The following is a 20,096-nucleotide window of genomic DNA, read 5'->3' on the forward strand; positions in this document are numbered from 1 at the left end:
ATAAATTAACTGTGAGTATCTAGGGCGTAACAAAAGACATTGTGAATTCTGCTTTTCACCATTCTGCCCTTCAGGATATGGGTCAAGAAAAAAAGAGAAATTTTCTGAATGAAAATGCTGCCTTTATTTTTAAAGTGGATTTTGATCTTGTTTTTTCTCCTTGGCATAATAATTGTTACCTCTCATGTGGTTTCTGTATTCTTTCCCAACATTTGTTTATCTAATTAATTCTGCCTTTTTATGCATGTGAGGTTGCTTAAATTTCTCATGGGACCTCTCCCCTGCCTGTGTTACGCCAACTGGCCTTTTCATGTTGCTATTTTTCTTAATTATCTGTGACACTATACTGAAAAATGGGAAACTTACTCACAGGTAGTAAAACAAAAGTCTCCTTGACCACAAACAGCAAAATAACCCCAGTCTTTGTCATTTACTCATTACAGCTAAAGCCTAGCTTTTATTTTGATAGTCCCTAGGAGTGCAAATTACATGAAATAGGTGAGACAACCTAATAGTTGCTGCCAGCACTTCTACCTCCTCCCCTTCTGTATTGGCCATGTGGTCCCGCCCTCTCCCTTCCACTGGGTCTAATGCTCCTCTCTCCTTACAGTTATCTGATTTAACTCACTTGGGGAACAAACAGTTTTCTGTCTAGTGAGTGAATTGCCTTGGCTCGCTGTGTATTTGGGCAAGCAGGGGAGCTGGTATGCAGGGATGCACCCCTTTGGGAGAGAGAGCAGGAGAAGAGGGCTGGACAGCGGGGAACCAAACTAAGGACAGGAGAGCAGTATGCCTTTTCAGTCACATAGGCTCAGCTCTATGCCCTGAGGCGCTGTTAACAACAGCGAGAGCGGGAAGAAAATCTGAATCAAAGATCTGTGGTGTTGCTGATAATATTCAACAACGTATGACTGGACTTGCTGAATTCAACAGTGACGATACTGTGGAAAGGCTGTAGGTTTCTAACTTGGTGACTTGATCTAAACACAAGAGTTGATCTAAACACCTGACAACGTCATGTGTGTAGCATCTCTGTCTGAAGGCCTTCCTGGTAATACAGGTATCTGCTGCGGGCATTGGCTACGTATTAGGTGTATTACATTCAGAAGCAAGTTATGTGTGTATGCATGGGATCCCAGCTCTGGTCCTTGTCTTCCTGAGCTGTACCAAAGCTGGTGCTCTTAAAACCAAGAGACATTTAGTGTTTACTTCCCTCCTTTATCTGGAAGCCAATTTAGGAAATAGTTCTTCAGGCATAGGTTGGGCAGTCATAAAAGTCTTTCGTCATTACGAATTTGTGTCATTGTAACTAGTGCTATAACTGGAATTGGCGTTAATGAATAATGAACATGACATAACCCTATCTCCTGTGGTGTGACAACCCTCCAGCAGAGCTGCAAGTACAGCAGTGCTATTACTGAAGAACCAGCCTTTGGAAGGAATAGGTTGCCAGGCCATAAATTGTGAAGCACATTACCTGGTGTAGTGAGAAACCTCCTACGTAGCCCAGCTGTGAAAACTGACATAGTAGGAGCCTTGCCTGGGTTTAATCTTCATCACAGCAGCAAAACTTCTGTCCCAAGGGCAGGGGAAAAAAGTGGCCATTGTGGGAGGGGAAGGGGCCACGCAGGAGAGGACTTTCCAAATTAGAGAAAATGAACTCACAATTAAAAGTACTCTTATACCATCCCATCTCACAAGACAGGCAGCATTTCATTGATAAGAGCATCGGAAATGCAATGCAATGAGTTTAATTGTCTTAGTGTTGCTTTTAATCTGCAGCCTTGCTGAGGTGCCATCGTGACAGATGCAGCTCCTGGTTGAGATTGCACCAGCTGTGGGAAGTCATGCTCTGTTTTGGATTTGTGACATAGTTTTTGTAAACTACTGCTCTTACATCTTCATCCTCAGTGTACTGAAAAAGTGCAGCGGATTTATTTAAGCCTGTATTATATTTGGAGCTTGGAGACATAGGGAAATCAAACCAGTAAAAAGGCCCACAGAATTAAACTGTGTTTTGGGGAGTGTAATGTTAGGGGCAGCCTACAACAAATTGCCCCATGCATTTCTTTTCCAAATACATTTGCTTGAACCTGTGTGGGGATAAAAAGGGCTTTACAAACCTGTAGCATAACATTTACACAGCCTTTTGCAAAGCCTTCACTTTCCAGAGTGAAAGGTATTGGATGACGGTGTTTCTCAATTTACATTGATGAGGGTAATTGTGATTCTTCCTCTGCCTGGAAAAAAATCCCAGAGAGGGTTGATGTAACTTATATCTGATACCGAGGTAATTTAGAAAACAAAAATCCATGCATTTTCCAAAGTCACAGATCTACTTAGTCTAAATTGAGAGAATGAGGCATCTTGTGCAGCATCCAGTGCTAGAAGTGACTGTCACTATCTGAGCAGTTGTGTTTTTTGACTGAAGGCAGGTAAGGGCTAAATTAGAGCCATAAGGAAACCAGGTATGTGTGAGAACAGAGACCTGGAGCCTAGTGAGCCTCCCAGAGCTGTTTCACAGGGATGTTGGAAACAGCCAGCGAGGTACCAGCCTGTAGGAAGCGGGTGCTTATGCTGGGGAGCGATGTGATTTTCTGTGTGTCTGCTGGCAGACACTGGCTGCACATCTCTGCGTGTCGCACAGCGGGGACACGGTGCCAGCAGCGTGTGGTTCAGCACACAAAGTGCCTGGGCACCTGAGGTGTGGTGGTTACCTGAGGGTGGCTGCATCAAACTCCCCGTTGGGTCTGGTCTGTGGCCAACTCTGAACTCCAAAACCATGCCTGGGAGTCACTGTAGGAGACTCTTAGTTGCCAAGTACCCGTGCTAGGTGCATTTCTGACGGCTGAACAGTGTCCGTGACCAGCTTGCATGGCCACGGGGTGTCCCACTTGCACGGGAGGGTGACACCGTGCAGCCAGTGGTGCTGTATGCCTGCTGAAGGACAAGAGGTTGTCTAAGACAGGTGAATTCTGCAATAAAATACATGCCTCTTCTGAAAGAAGGCAGCATGCAAGAATTTAGCAGTCCAGCCTTTCTAGTTTTGTATTTTTGAGTGTTTTCATATTTCTGTGACATGACTGAAGAGAACAGCTCTTCAGTTAATACTATGTGCAAAAGTCCCTTATTCTAAGTGCTGTTTTGCTCTCCCTTTTGCTAAAACACCTCTGTTAAACAACTGGCTTTTGGTTTTGATTGTTAGGCCCACACAGTACAGTTTTCACTGTTTAATAACTGACTGGCTTCATGGTTCCCTTGTAAATAACCAAATTATTGTATTCCATACCAGAACCCAAGGTAAACATGTTCTGATAATAACAGCTATAGAGAAGCCTGGCTGCAGAGCAATGGAACAGCGAGAGCAGAACTGGTTCTTGAATAACTGTTAAAATATGTTGTTATAAATAATGAGTAGTTTTCCTGACAAAACATACTGCTATTAAAAATGGAGATGAGATGATGTGATGGATCAGTATATTTTTTTTAAAGTACTATTTCTTTTACCTATCAACAAAAATTCTCTACGTTTAAATGAACTGGGCTGCTTTTCTTTCTTGACAGTGCTAGGCTCGTGAACTCACAACTCGTTCAGCAATCACCTACCACTCAGAAAAATTAGCTTTTGAATTTACAACAGCTCTTCATTTGGCTGTCTTGGCTGCAATTTTTAGAAGTAATTAATTTTTTACTTTGTTTATGTGTTTCTCACATTCTGAATAAGCAATGGGAGGTTTGAGAGAGAATATAAATCTGTAATTTTATTTTAAGGATTTCTTTGTGTTGTTCTTGTTTTATTACTTCTTTTATCATTCTAACACATACGGAAGTCAATTTAAGTCATAAGAACCCCTGAGTGTCACATTCTGCCACTTCGGCGTTGTAGTAAGTATTACCTCAGTCAAGAAATGGTCCTCTTCATTTCAAAGGGACCACTCACTGAAGTAGTTACTAGTAGGCACGGATAAGAACAGCAGACTCTGGCTGACAACCTTTGACTTGCACGCAACTCCTTGAATGGGTAGATGCTCAACAACATGACTGGGGACCGCAAAGCCAGCTCCGTAGCTCCTGTCTATGCTACAATTTACTGTGCACCTTTATATGTGGTCTCTTATAGATATATGGTGAAACTGAAAGGCCAGCATACTCATTAGGTGATTTAAGCTATCTCCATGAGTGGAAAACGTTAGTTTGGGGATTGTAGATCATCAATAAGTTGCTCATGTGTGAAATGAAAGGACACCTTGAGGTCAGCTTCCAGTAAATTCATCCTGAGCTCAGGCAATTTGGAAACACCTGGGTAAGCCCACTAATTATTTGATTGACTGCTATGGCTTGAAAAACAAGACAGAGTTATCAGACAATGATGACTTAATCTGAACTTTAAACACTGCTGCTTTTTCAAATAAAGAGATCGGGGTCTGTAGCAAATGCAGCTGCCACAGGGCAGCACAGCCCACTGATCTGCAGTGATAATAGCTCTCTACAAGGAGCCCACAGCCTTCTTGATCTGATGAGTTGCATGCCAAGATCTTTAGACAACCAGATTCACGAGACTTGACCTGCCATACTGGGGAGCCATGGGACAGTGGAGGTTGAAGGGCGATGCAGCCAACTGTGCTTTCTTAGGGTTTCTGCCTCCTTACGGCAGGATGGAGCTGGCTGCATGGGGGATGCAGCAGATTCCCAAGATCAGCCAGTGCCATCAGCCACTTCGGTGTGCCCCTTTCCTCCCGGTGCTGAGGATTCAGATTACACAGCAGTCCCTGTGGCAGTGCTGGCTCGCCTCTGGTTACATGATCTAAGAGCCATGACCTAATGAGAGATCACAAGAGTGTATCAGAAAGCATTTGAAAGCTGTGATTGTTCTGCTTTTAAGTTGTACTTTTTGCTGATTCCTCATGAGAGCTCTCATTTCCAGATGTTTGATATTGCTTTGATCTGTGTGTCCAGTGCTATAAGGCTATAATTTCTTACCTGCCCAATATGCATTTTTTTGAGGAAGTCACCAATGCTGTGTCCCCTCTTGACACTCTTGACGTTGTACTGTTCTTAGCCTAACATAAACTAAAGAGTCCGTTTTTCAAGTGGGTTTGTGATGCCTTGTAAATTTTACACATGTGAAAACAGTATTTAGGTAATGCAGATATGAACTTTGTATAGGCAAAAGGGATATATGAACGGTATGGATGTATTTTTGGCAATCTATACCTGAGCATTTCTGAAATACATGTTGTGAAGGAGCAATCAGTGACTAGTAAATAACAAAGAGGTTCAAAATTCGTAACTGAAACCCTGGTCCATGTGCTCTGTCAATGAAGGATGCTGTTCTGTCAGTTTTCAAGGGAATTTTTTAACCTGTTGCAGTTATTAACTATAACTTAATACTGTAGTAAATTAAAATTAAACTGTCATATAGGATGTTTCTGAGGGTTCATCTTGTGACTTCACATCAGAAATGCCAGACATGAGAGATGTACATTAAATTATATTAAAAACATAGCCAGAGAGTGCACGTCAGGTTCACCTTATATCCTGCAGGTAGCCACTCATCCAAGCTCAAGGTACAGAGTCCTCAAAGTCACAAAACCCTCTAATCTGAGTGAGGAGGGAGTGACAGCATCTGTCCCTCATTTAATGAGCCCAGGGGGAGCGCCTTGCCAGGCATACACAGGGTTTCTCTTTCAGGACTCGCTTCATCTCACCTCGCTCACAGCACTGCATCCTTTAGATGTGCCATCAAAACAAGCCAGTGCCGTCTCAAGAGTGTGTGCTAACAGCACAGTGACTGGTCTCTGATGGAGATGCATACCAGTGGTCGGCCTTTCCGAGTCCTGTTGCTCTCTTCAGAGTGAATTGGGCGGTAAGCTTGCCATATCTGGGGTTGTGCTAGCCCTGCAGTGGCTGCTAGAGCTGCAGCTGTAGTCATCCTCAGAGATAAAGCGAGTACGGCTAGCAGGGTCTCAGCACGCCCAGCCTCCACAGCCTTTTCCCCCGAGCCCTCCGCACCACCACCGCTTGTGCTAGAGCAGTGCTCTAGCGTTACACCATCTGCAGTCCTGTTGATAAAGAATTAATAATGCTTAATGAATGAAGCAGCTTGGGAGGTAAAATGAGGTCTGAAGCTATGGCTGGTAGGCTACCAAAGACAGTGTACTGTCTGTGCTGCAGCTGGGACGTGTGCTGAGCTCTGCTGTGCTCTGCTGTGCCCACTCTAAGACTGAGGGGCAGCCTGGGAGCCCCAACAAGGGCAGGGGCCAAGGCAGCACACCCCAGCCCTTCCAGAGGTACCAGTCCTGATTTTGTTGTGGCATAAGGTATCATAAGCTATTTGGGATGATAAAAGCTTTCCGAGAGTTCACGGGCTAGTTATTAACTTACTACAATGTCTTCATCTGTATGTGTGAACTACTACCACTGTAGTAAAGCTCTAGAGATTGATGTGAGCCAACGGGAACGTGGCTTTTTGCCATGCTCCCTATGGACACCACTGCTGTTTTATTAAATAAGTTGATTTAGAAGAAATCACCATTAAATTTAATAACTCTTACAGCTGACCTAATTTTCTTTAGAAAGATTTAAGCTTTTCTAGTAGTCTTGATGGTATGTCAACCCAGCATCAAGAATTTCTGCCTTTTTTCTACTGCATGACTGGTGTCCTGCCACATTGTTCTGAAGTGAATTACAGCGGGGGAAACATCACTTAAGAACACTAGAAAAATTAGTGTAATTGTTTTCCTTAAAGAGTTGTATTGAAAACATGACTCAATCTGTTTTTCTCTTCTCAGTTAGTAGCCTCCATCGTGTTTATCAGCTTTGGCGTGGTAGCAGCATTCTGTTGTGCAATAGTTGATGGAGTGTTTGCAGCACGGCACATAGTAAGTACAGTGATTTTCTGTCATCTTTCATTTTTGATTACTTATTTCATTTCTAGCAGGAAAGTGTTTTCTTTTGGTTTATGTCTAGCAGCATGTTAATTTTTTTGATAGTTCTCCTTGTTGGAGAAATGTCTTTTGGCAAAAAATTGACAGGAAGGCCCATCGTGCCAATACCCAGAGATGGTGCCAACTGCTTATTCATCTCTCAGGGAGTTCCAAACACAAAGGTGATGTAAAATGACGTAATGACAGGCGTGCTAAAATGCATACCTGCTTAGGAAAAGGAAGACACTTCAGCCACCACCAGCATTTGCTTCCTTTTGTACAAAGGCTTTGTGGGCATGGTAAGGATTTGGAACGCACCAGACGGTGATGAGCACCAGAAGTCCCCATGGGATCTTTAGAGGGAAGTGGATTGCAACAGCGCAAAGGGAACATTTTGTTGGAGCAAAGACAGCGGAGGAAGTGGCAGGCTTTGGTTAGAGGCAGTGTGAGGGGGGAACCTACTGAGTGACAAACCCAAAATTCACCATCTGCCTGCCATCAAAGGGTGAGTGGATCGTTTAACCAGAGTGACTAGTATTCCCAGTATGGCTTCAAAAGCCAGTCCTCCTTCTTCCACCAAACCTATTGCCATCTCCGCTTCAAAAGGACATTTATAGGCTTTCACAGTACTGCGGTAGCAATAGTGTTCTAGTAGTTCATTACTGTCTATGAGTGCCTAGGAGTCTTTCTTTTGACCTTCTTGTGTAAGTAAGTGCTAGACAAACTTAGAACAAAGGGTTTTTTGGCTCATGGAGTTCAAATTAAAATATTAGACAAAAAGGATCAATAGAAGAACAACAGAGACTGGGCTGTGGGGTCATTTGAATTTGCCAGTTTACATGTTAGATATGTGGTGTTTGCTGTTCTATCTTTTGTGATAGAATGCCTAAAAATCAATCTAAACCCAACCTTTTAATTGAGCTTTGATTTCCAAAAGCATCATGAAATAACTAGTTATATATTTTAATAGACATAGAACTCAGATGTAGTGTGCTGCATAATACAGCAAGTATGATGGTATATGACCCCGTCACTGCTATGAAATATCATGAGCCTGTTCGTCTTTCTGCTTATGTTATGTTCATCGCGGGGCAGCATAACATCACTGGCATCAGTAGAACTATGCTTAATTTTCTCTTAGCAAATGCATCAGACTAATTAGGCTTCGGATCACTTGAGGCATACAGCTGTAAACCGATTTCTTTTTTACTGTTATTGAAGAGGACTTTAAACCACATGTGGGCTTCAGAACCTCATGTGCATTGCACAAGGAAGGAGACATCTATTGATATACACAACCGAGTTGTGCAGTTTGAGTGTGAATAAACACTCCAGCTTGTAATCATGTTTTGTGCTAAACAGACCCTGCCAGATGCTGAAGTGGCCTGCTTTTACTCAGATTTGTCCTGCTGGTGCTCTGGATGACACTTGGTATAACTTTGTCTCTGATTAGTGTGAGCCCAGGGAGCCTTTCCATGGGGGCTACTTAAAAGAGGAAGGGAGTGGATTCCTATTTAGGTTTCATGCTCCTGAAAATTCAGTGGTTGTGCACCAGAAAACCATTGCCACTTATTCAAATATTGGACCTGTCTCCTAATGTCCCAGGAACCAGACTTATTTTTGTCCTGCTTCGATGTGATCATTAGGAAGTGTTCAGATGGCTCTTGTAAAGTCTGCACCTTATAACTGCAATGCAACCGTGCAGCCACAGCTCCTCGCTGCTGAGGTTAGACACGACCTCGCCCTCTCTGAGGCAAGTTGCTATGTCAGAGGACAGTGTATGTATGTGCCCAACCTCAAACACAGAGTCGGGCATTGCCCTGTCTTCTTTCTAGCTGTTTCCTTTGTCAGTTTGCACTCTTTTGGCTTTAAGCCTTTCATGTACGTTACTGAGGTATTCTAGAAACAGCACTGCTTCCTATCTAAATCAAACAACAATATCATAGTCCAATATTGTACCCTTATATCTGAAGTAACAGCACCAGCATCTCATAACTAATACCTAGTGTTTATATTCGCCTCCTCTTTATTGTAGCATAAATAGCTGCGTGGCATTGCTTGCTGTCATGGCAGGCCCTTGATGTGTCATTATGGACTAAAAGTGATTCAGCTCATTGCAGTGCTCTCCAGGGAGAAAGTGGGCTAGTGAGCTGTCGTACGAGAGCACCAAGGCACAAAGTCATTGCACTCACCCAAGAAGAAAGCATCTTACAATCTTGGATGCAGTTCTGTATCTGGTTAAGTCAGCGATGGGTATGACTGCATCATCTGTGCAGAGCTGGAGACTGGAAGGGGCTGGTCACCATCCAGCCATCCCTCAGAGTGCTGGAGATGTACAACCCAATGACATGAACCTGCTTCAGTCACAGCATGACATGCCTCATGGAAATCCATTTCCAGCTGTTTACGTTTGGGCCGAGTTTCGTTTATCACGCTGTCTCTTCTGGTCTCCTTCACATATTACAGAACAAAGAAATACTTGGTAGTATAATTTGTTGGAAAACTAATTTGCATGTCAACGTGGTCACACTCACTTTATCTCATTCTCCTCCTCTGTCCAATAAGGAGCTTAATAGGGTCAGGTGAAATAAAGGTGTACCTCACCTAATTTCTCTGACTAACACACCCAGGGAAATCTGTAGGGGTGGCAGTGTAAGTACAGTCCCAATATGATTTACAGGAATGGTGGGGCCTTATCAAAAGAAGGTGCGTCATGCAGGCTACGGTGTCATTGCCACTGCGTTCCGTCCCCTTCGTGTCACAGCTAATTTCCTTCAGGGAGAGCAGTAACCCCACATTCAGTCCATTCCCCACAGGCCAGTACCAGCCATTTTCAGACCTGTGTTGTGCTGTTGCTACTTTGGCCACTGCCTTTGGGCAATAACTGCTGGAGAATGGGACTAAACTGTCCTCCATTCAGGGACAGGACAAACTCCTGGCCTGTCAGAACAGGTGCCTGGGTCTACACTAAAGCCATAAATTTTTCGTGAGGAGGAGTTGGGCAGTGGTCACTTTTCTGTCTCCAGCATCAAGGTGCTGATACCAAGGCTCCAGGTCCCTTTTCTCCTGGGGGGAGAAGTACTAGCTGAAGCCAGGCAGGCTTCAGACCGACAACAAATACGACATCCTTCTTCACATCAATTGGGAATAAGAAATGTCTCTTGTTTTTAGTTTTATTTTTAACTTCATTCGAGTTGGGAGGGATGTGAAGAAGGCAAATTACATTATTATAGATTTTTCTTAGTGTGTGCCTGCTGTCGAATGGAGACTATTACTGTTGCACATTTTTTCCTGCTCTTGTAAGACTGTGGATAGCATAATGAAATACTTTCTCTGTTTTATTTTCTTCCCAGGAAGGCATAAAATTGACAAAAATTCTTCCAGGAAATGGATGTGTTTCAGAAAAGAGATATTTAAATTATTTAAGACTCATTTTAAAACACTTTGCTTAATAGAAAGCTCTGGAGCACAGCACTTACTTATAAAATTAAGAACACTGAAGGAAAAGTAGCTTGATTTAAAATAGCAGTAGCTTATTTAAAAAATAATGCAGATGTAATTTACTGTGTAAAGGTAATTTCGCCATTCGTCCCTTCAGCTGCCCTTTTCACCTTCACAAAAAAAAAAAAGCCAGAATCAAATGAAACAAATCAAAAGTGGAATTAATGTGCAGTGGTGTTATTTCAGAAAAATATGGTGATCACAGGAATACACTATCTGAATTTGTGTTTGCTTGAGATGTTTTGTTATTTAGTATATGAGAATAGCCCCGTTGTGCCACAGCTAACGGAGATGATTCAACAGCCTCCTCTCACCACACAGGGAGACCCCCTGTCCCACCTCGCGTACACATTCTCTGCTGTACCTACTACCCTCCCATCCATGGCTGCAAGCCTTGGCCATGTGATCCTTAGCTTTGCAGGTATCCTCCAGGCAGAACCAAAAATAGCCAGCAGCAAGAAATCCAGTTATGAAGTGAGGAAATTGCCTGCAAGAGCTCCCTGAGAAGGTTAGGAAGATGACAGGTAACAGAAGCACGGGCAGATATTTTAAGCTGTGGAGACAAATGCTTTGTATCGTCTTTTCGCATGCTCAGCTGGGAATCATGGAACATTGGTACTGATACATGGCCAGTCGCATTTTCCTGAAGTATGGGATAAAAAGAGAGTCTGACGTGCCAGAAAGCTCTAGGAGAAACCAAGGGCTCAGTCAGGGGAAGTCCTCTCTGCTTGACTATAAGAACTGCTTTTTGATTTTGTTGAGTGGAATTCACAGACCATATCTGGACAGATTTATTAGAGGAGATCCACTAAAAAGAAAAAGCAGGGCTGAAGAGCTCATACCAATGAGAACACCAGAAGATACACCAGTGAAATTGCAACTTGGGACAGTTGCCATTATCCTTTCTTTGCGCACCTCTTTGGCTTTGTCTTCTCTGTAACAATTCTTCAGGTAGTTCAATATAGCAATAAATATACCCCTAAGCCTTCCTTTCTCCTCATTGAACAAGCCCAGTTCCTTCAACCCATCCTAGTACATCCTGTCCTTCGGTCTTGTGATCATTTAGCAGCCCTCATCTGGTCATAGTGTAATTTGTCAAGGTCTTTCTTATATTGGAGAGGAATTAAAATTGGACTCTATGCTGAGATGTGGCCTCGTGAGCGTTCAGCAAAAAGGAATAATCACTTTCTCCAGCCTCCTGGTGATGGTTTGCTAATGCAGCCCAGTACACAGTTGGCCATCACTTTTGCAAAAGCACCCTGCTAACATATGTTCAACTTGTCCACAAACACATCCATTTTTTTTCTTTGCCAAGCTGCTACGTAGTCAGCTTGAACTGTTGCCTGGGGTTATTCCAGCTCAGATGCAGGATTTTACATTGACGCTGTAGAAAAACTAACAGGATACAGTCAAAGAATTTAGATTCAAGTTCAACTGTTTTTAAAGATGCACGAGATTTCTAAATTTCTATAACCAACAGAGAAGAATAAAAAAATTAGATGCTCTATTAGTTGCCATTTCATTACCATTTTTGGCTTTCTTTTAAGCATGAACTGGGCTGAATTTTCTGTGTTGATAAAGCCTAAGACTTTGATAATGACCCTTACGTACCATATCATTAATTACTGCTACATCCTCTTAGCTGAAGTTCTGTTTTAATGCAGTTTATGGTCAGGCATGAACTTGCTTTAAAAGGAAGTGATTTTTTAAGAGAGTCTGATTTTATGTGGTGCAATGAAGGGACAGCATAAATCTATGGATCAGAACTGCTGCACGTACGCGCTGTCCTGTCCCCTTGTGCTTGGAGCTGGGTTCCTCTGCCACGGAGAGCTGTAAGGTCTGGTGTAAAGTTTGGCCAAGGGCTCTCTAGCTAAAGCGTTTTAGAAGCGCTTCCAAGATGTTCCTCTGAAATAGTCATTATTTCAGGGGTCTCCTAAAAGCAGCCTTCATTTTTTTTTACCTGGGTAGGTTGAATGGACACATCTTTGAATGAATGCTTGGACAGTGTATTAGATGGTGACCCTTTGAAAGATTATAAGCTGCTTACAACTTCTGATTCTGAATGGTGAAGTGACAAATTGTCAGAATAATCAGATGCACTTCAGGTTAGCTTTTACAGGTAGCCAACAACATGGCTTACTTCATTACTTTATTACTAGCAATTTGAGAAAACACTATGATAAGGTATTGTATTAGGAACTGAAACCTGAAATGGACTATGCTAAGGGAAAACATGTTATAAGAGCCTGAGGAGAAGAGCATCTTGCTCTGTTGTTTTGCAATTTCAGACCTCTATTTTTATACAGATAGACCCTAATCCATTCAAAAATTTTCTCAAGTGTCCACAAATAAGAAACTGAGAAAGTGGCGGAATGTGAAATATTGGGAAAACTGGTCCAAAGAAAGGAAAAAATCCATTTATCCATAAGATTATCCTGCCCAAGATCAGTGGGGGTTTGCTCATCTTCACTAGAAAGCACAAACACAAATGGCTGCTTTGTTTATCGAGATCTGGGGACTTTTTGTTCTTGCTACAGACTGCCTTGGACCATAGCAGTGAAATGGCAGAGGAATAAGAGATTGTCTGAAGTTTTTTTTTTGTGATGTAGGATAATTCTGTAAACAGTTATTCTGAAGGAGACTAGATCCCAACTGTAGCGCTGCTGGGATAAAAACGTGTTGCAGTGGCTTTGAAATCATTTATTGTATATACACAAGATAAGTGATCTTCTCTAGCTGAAGCATTTTAATGTGACTGCATATATATATAGGGGAGAGGCTTCTTGGTGCCTTAGGCGTGACATCACTCACTTCAAGCAAAGGTTCAAATCCCACCGTGCCTAAAAGCAGATATGACGCATTAGATTCTGATTTACAATAGCAGATTCTCACCAGCTGTTCTCAACACTTCAGATGTGCAAGCATTGGAACAGAAAAAGAGTCAGGATCCAATCCTGGGCTCCCATTTTGCACTCTTTCTGACTTTATGTGCCAGCTTTACACTGATGACTGAAGTTATCAAAACTCATGTAGATGCTAGAGGGATACGTGTATAAGGGAAAAGAGGGTGCTGTGGAAAGACAGAGTTGCTTGTCCATCATGAGATCTAAAATGCACGTCAAACCAGGCAATGTTAAGTTGTCCCTTGGATTCCTCTCCTCTTCTGCAAAGCCACTTCTGTGTCACATTGATGTAATTTCATTTTCTGCTGATCTAGTTTCTTCCTCTTGATAGCGGTGGCTTATGGAATTAATTAAAATAGAACATATCATCAGGCACTAAGCCCTGAAATGAACCTGTAGCTGAACTGGAGGACACTAAAACACTTATCCCTAGCATGGGATCTTCACCCACATGGTTTAAGTGTAGCTTGTGGACTGCTGAAGTGTATCAGCTGGGTAATTACCTATAGATTCGTGAGTTTAGAAACTAAACTTGAGATATTTGTCTTCTCTTTATGTATGTTAACTCAAAAGACTGTTTAATAAGAGTGGCATTATGTAAACTCACCTTCTGGAAAGCATAGAGGGGAAAATGAAGCCTTTCATCTGGGGGATGCTGATTCAAATTGGGCTCTGGTTGGTAGAGCTCAAAAGCTGCTGTACTAAGTCATATAAAGATGTCAGCCCCCATCCAGTGAACAAATAACTACATTATAAAACTTCGGTCCCAGCCAACCCCAGCAAAAAATAACATGAGTGGATGTGGGTTTTTGTTCTTTCAGCTTGTCCAAAGGATTTAGATCAGAGTTGTTTTGCATTGTACCTTTCTGTGCTACAGAAACCAGATCAGGGAGTTGAGTGCTGTTTTTTTCTCACAGAAAGCATGTGTAAAATACTCTTAGTTATGTGGTATTTTGTGCCTTTAGACCAAGAAGCTGCAAAGTCATGATGGCCACTGTGGTGCTCTAGCTTCCCTCTCAAGGAGGGGAGCTCCTGAGGAGAACAGGGAAGCTGCATTAGCACTCTGAGGTTTATCAGCCTCAGCAAACATCAGCGCTTTCTGGGTTTTACGGGTTACAGAGTACAGGTCAGCTGTCCACGGTAAAATATTGGTGGGATTTTAAATAAGGGTGGCTGTCAAAAAGTGGCTTCCCCTGGTTTCACATTTCTGCCTCACCTCTTGTGCTAAGGCGCAGGAGGAGACTGAAGGGAAAACTCACCCCGTGTGCTTTCCCCCTGCTAGGCTGCCTCCAGCGGGACTGCCCCGTCCACTTTATCTCAGGCAGACAGACACACAACTGTCGGTGCCAGCCCAAGGTGAGCGGTGGAGACACATAGCTGGGCGCTGGAGGGAAGGCAGGACCTTGGGGCTGCGGCGTTCCCTTGGCTCAGCTTAAATCCAGTGTCGAGCCAAGTTAGAAGCAATGAATCCAATGATGACTGAAACAGTCAAACATATGAGACCTCAGCTCGGGACGTGAGTTAGTCAGAGAAGTACAGTCTGAAATGCCGCAAAGATTTGATGATTTCGGCTGTAAGCACAGGACCCCAGGCAGGGCCGCCCACCCAGCAGCGAGCTGCAGGTTCCCTGCTGCTTCCCCAGGCCTCGGGCAGAAGAGGCCGGTGCTGCGTGTGGGTGCTCCGGAATGGATGGCATCATCCGGTGGCTGCACAGGCAACGGCCGAAAATGTCGATCCTCTTCCCATCTTTGAAGCTTCTTGTGCAGATTACAGACCCTCAGTCAAGAACTGCAGCAGGGGTGCCCAGCAGCTTCGCTGACGACCACTGCATTTTACTACAGGGTGACTTCATAAGCCCATGGCATGTAACACGGCTTACCGTCATGCCCCAAAGCCTTGCGCACTTCAAGCCACATCTCTTAAGAAGCCATTTGAAAATGTTCTGAGCAAGCCTGGTGGCCTTTCCTTTGAAGAAAAAACCAAATAGTTGTGTTCCATGTCTAAAGAAGTTGTTACCTTGACGACCGATGGTAGAAAAACGCAACTCAAAGAATAAGTAATTTCTCGCTGCAGTTAAGTTCGCTAGCTTCTCTGGAGAACACTAAATGCATTTTACTTTCTCCATGCTGCTACATGAGACAAAATTACAGCTAATTACTTTTAATTCCATTTCCATCCTGTATGACTCATTAATATAATAGCATGGCATAGCATATACCATAAAGGGATTTGTTGGGTTTTTTTTTAGCAGGGTGAGCACTAAACATTTATAACTGAAAACTAGCACTAGTTCACTAGTGATTTTTATATTGATGGTCCACAGAGGTGAAAAATGTTTTTTTATAAACTTCTTAAATACAAAGTGCTTAAGTTTGCAAGCAGTTGATTTTGAAGCCAATGGGCAACTATCCCACAGTATTAAATACTAGTATCAGACCTTGCATCTGACACTGAGATGGGAAGCACAGACTGCATTCCTACAGTACCACTTAATTACAAGGAGCGATTAATTCTTTTTTATGGACTTAATTTAAGTGTTGGAGCAAAGGAGGACTCTTGCAACCAGCTTAAGCCAGTCTGCCAACATTTCTCTTTTGTACTGCAAGATAACCACATTCGCGTAACAGTTGCATTCATGCATCCAAATGCAATTGAGTGTACTTTAAATCAAAGGATGAATACTCTTCTTTGCACATCACAATCCAGACGGTAGAAGAGCTCCTCGTGCTGGATAGGTCTCCAGCCTAATTGAGAGCCCTGGAATGAGTTACAGATATCTACAGAAGTCTGGTGCTTCCTGCCACATCAGAGCTTGGAAGCTCTGCTTTGCTGTCTGCTCTGGCAAAATCACCTACTTTCAGGTGAAGATCTCCCCCACAGTAACTGCAGTTATATTGGTGCTGTTGCAGGTTATTGTGTTTTTTGCCAGGAGAACTTTCCTGGGCCAAAGGAGGGGTTTTTGGATGCCTTTTTGCCATGCTAGTATTTTCAGCTGATGCACAAGGAGCAGAGTAGAGAAAAAGGACATCCTAGCTCTAGGATGGAGCCACTGTGTTTTGGAAAGCAGCAAGTCTAAGGAGGGACGAAACATCAATGTGGTAAAAAATCTGAATGTAAAGTAATCTTCCAGGGAGATACTGTAGTTAATTGAGCTAACATAACCCACCAGTTAGTGGACAGTAGTGTCTACTAGCCAGAGAAAGCTGAGTTACTTATAATGACAGGTATTTTGTAAGGTATTAGTGGCCATGTCTACTCTGCTGCTATGGAATAAACTCAAGCATCAGACCTCTGTCTAATGGTTAGCTGCCACTTCAGCTCAGTTTCAGACCACCCCGACAAGCTCTCTTGAAAACAAATGTGAACTAGAGGGATAATGCTAAGCTGTGTGGGTGTGAGCAGTGCGGATAGGACCATGTGGCCTCAGGACTGGAGGCTGCTCTCTGGCTTTTATTTGGTAATATAGGTATAGCCTGTGGGACCATTGATAGATTACTGACTCCAGCTCTGGTGTTTCTTTGTGCTTTGCAAAGGACATTATCAACTTGGAAGGAGTCCAGAGAAGAAAAATCTAAAATCCAGAGTGGCACCTTTTAGCAACAGTACTCAGAAGTTTGATTTATTTTGTTTATCAAAGAAAAGGTTGAGAGGTGAATTGATCTTGGCCTCTCTAAGGTATCTACATAATCAAAGTTTATCTGATAACAGAGTGCTTTTAGTCTCTCACACAAAAGCACAAGTAAGTGCAGTGGGTTGATGTCAGTGCTAAACAGATTCAAACCATGAAGCAGACACAGTTTTGACAATAATGAATTACGGGAACAGCTTTGTCAAGGATATGGATGGTTCTCTGTCACTGAAATATTTAAATCCCAAGCTTCTTTTTACATGATCTCATGAAGCTTATCCAGAAGTTATGAATGTGATGCAGATGTCTTGGGGTGAAATTATTTTGCCTATGTTATTCAGAAGGTCATTATAGAGCAAGGTCTTTAAAGAAGGGTTCTGTGAATTATTTTTATGGTCAGGTGGAAACTCTATTGCCTCTCGGCAGCAGGTGTCTCTGTGTGGTTCCTGTTCCCTGCTGGAAAACGTTTAGGGGTTCACAGATTAAAGACAGTTGAAAACCATTTATCAAGATTTCTGATCCAGGTTTGCTGGTCTTCAAATCTGCAAAGGAAATGCAATCTTTAACATGAACATAACTGAAATAATCTCTCTACTAAAAACACTATTCCTCAGAATAGATGTAATAGAAAAGATAATAGATAATTTTGTGTAATTGGGTAACACACAAGACAACCCAGTGATGAATACATTGGATGCATCTGAGGGCTTGAGAGCAAAACTGTCATTTTGCTAATGTTTTCTGGGCTAGAATGCAGAGAACCTGCTTACACTGTATAAGGGACAGGGGAGGGCTTCAGGGTATTTGCCCCCAAGAATCTGCAGTCCGATATTCCTCTGTTTCCAGACAGGTACGTACTATGCATACAGCCTGAATATATTAACATTACAGAGGAGCTGGTAGGATGCTTTAATTTGGTTGCCAGGTATTTTCCAGTAAGAAAAATAATGGCAACCCTTTTTTTGGAGAACCTCTTAAGATCCGCCCCCTCCAGTTTGCAGAGCCTCTCACATTGGCAGGGACAAAGCCCCCTGGTTATACAGCTCCTCTTTCTTTTTTTTCACTGAAATTCCTTTCAGGTTTAGCCGAGTTGCAAATTCTTTAAAATCCCTTTTTCTTCCCTGTGACTTGTTTTCCTGGGGAAGAAGGGTTGGAATTGCACCAACCAAACACCAGTGTCTAAACTATTAGGCAGCACACACATTGTGTTTGGATGCCAAAGAGCAATTCGCTTGTTGATGGGAAGGAAAAAGAGAGATTCCTGGTTCCTTTCCCAGCAGCATCTCTCTAGATCTACCACGTGGTCTCCTCCTGCTGTTCTGCAGCCCCAGGACAGGGGCAGAGAGAAGGATGTCTCAAGCCTTCCTGGGTCTTCATCTGCACCACCGTGTAGGACAAAAGCCTTCACTGTTGGTAAAACCAAGGATTGGTCCAGCTTCCCCTAGCCCCGTGACACAAACATTGGTCCATTGGCTTCCCTCGTTGAGATGTAACAGCCCACTTTGAGATCCCTCATTAAAGTCATTAGTTTGTCATTCAAGCTCCACTAATGCAGCTTTGAGATAAAAATTCTTTAAAAGATGCCGTAAAGGGCATCTTACTACAACTGCATGCAGTAGGGTGGGAGGAAGACTGCTCTTTTATTTTAAATGAGGAGTTTGAACACGGAGGAGACATTAAGGGAATGAGCCACACATTTGAGTATATGAAAGCTAATAGTTAAGTGCCACTGCCATTTAATTACATGATCCTGTCTCATAGAGAGCACAATGTCAATGCACAACAGGGCAGAATTTTCAGTGCATTGGGGTAATAGCAAATCTGGCACTTCCAATTTCTTTGGCTCTGAAAATTAAATAATTTTCTTTTAGCTTTGCTTCCAGTATAATTAGATAGGTGCAAACTCCACTGAGTATACTGTAAATCAATTCCAGAGATAGGGAGGAAAATTCTACACATTTTACTCACCTTAATAATTATATTGTTAGTGTGAGGCATAATATGAGAGGTGACAAAGTGAGCAGGATTTGATCCACGTTTAAAATGACACGGGTATTCTAGTTTCCATATATTATAGTCTTCTGCGTTTGTACATAGATTATAGTCTTCTATAATCTGCATCTGTTTCCATAGATTATAGTCTTCTGCATCTGTGTGGCTCCTATACATCCAAAAAACAGTTCGGGGTGGGGGGAGGGTCAGAATTTATTTAGTAATGTAGAATAGCAGCTTGGATCAACGGAGATTAACTGTCTACTTCCATCTTGAACCTTACTTTACAAAGCACTAGCCATGATGGAATTTATGCAAAGCATACAAAGCAAGTTAATTACAGTTTAATCCTAAGAAAGGTGGGTGACGGGCAAAGGGCTTGCAGTCTGCTTTGAAAAGCATAATCTACTTCCCTCTGATGTGCTGCCAGCAGGAGATAATTTCCTTCATTGGTTCCTATGCTCAGAAATGTTTCTAGACTATCAACAGATGTTTCTGTTCCATGAAAAAAACTCCAAGCTGCTACACAGATACATAGAGGGGAGAGGGAGTAACCACCTGCAGGCTTCAGACTACAGCAAAAATACTTGGCATTTTTTCCATCATTTGTCAAAGGACAAACAGTGCTTTGAGTTGCCCTGTGCAGAAAATAGTGGAGTAAAAAAAAGGAAAAGGTGCTGTTTATTCACGTGGATCTAAATCAGCAAAGCACATAAAAGTCCTTAAATTTTACTAGAGTAAAAATTTAGGGTATTTAAGTGTGCTGCATTTTGCCCTAGCAAAAAGTTTCAAAAAGCCAGAGGTTTTATTTGTTTCATCTTTAAGAAGAAACCATGATTAGTATGAATAATAATATCATGTAGCAGGAATTTGTGTCTCTGTAAGTGGATGATTATTCAGTTGCAAATAGTGTCCATGAAAAGTATGTTCCCAGGTATTCAATAAAGTGTTGATTGATGATTATTTAGGGCTCTATTAAGAGCTTATTAAAATATGTGTTGCACCAGTGTTAATAGATTATGAAAGTTCACACTGGTAATATATTTATTTAGCCTTTGATGAGAAATTCCAGGTTTGAAAAAGTATGTTTTTAAGATATCATAGTTAAATTTTTTTTTTACCAAACCTGCCTAGATTTTCCTTGTG

The 20,096-nt window shown here is 42.4% G+C and overlaps 1 protein-coding gene across 1 annotated transcript in view; it reads left to right on the forward strand.

Annotated features, from left to right (window-relative positions):
- TMEM255B (transmembrane protein 255B) overlaps positions 1 to 20,096 on the forward strand; it is a gene marked incomplete at its 5' end in the record, with an annotated part of 75,954 nt that overhangs the window by 24,617 nt on the left and 31,241 nt on the right. Inside the window, one exon of the mRNA XM_082304251.1 lies at positions 6,792 to 6,881. Coding sequence (XP_082160377.1) covers positions 6,792 to 6,881 — 90 coding nt within the window. The remainder of the gene's footprint in view (positions 1 to 6,791; positions 6,882 to 20,096) is intronic.

Source organism: Platalea leucorodia (assembly GCF_965183815.1).
Source record: "Platalea leucorodia genome assembly, chromosome: 2".
Lineage (NCBI taxonomy): Eukaryota > Metazoa > Chordata > Aves > Pelecaniformes > Threskiornithidae > Platalea > Platalea leucorodia.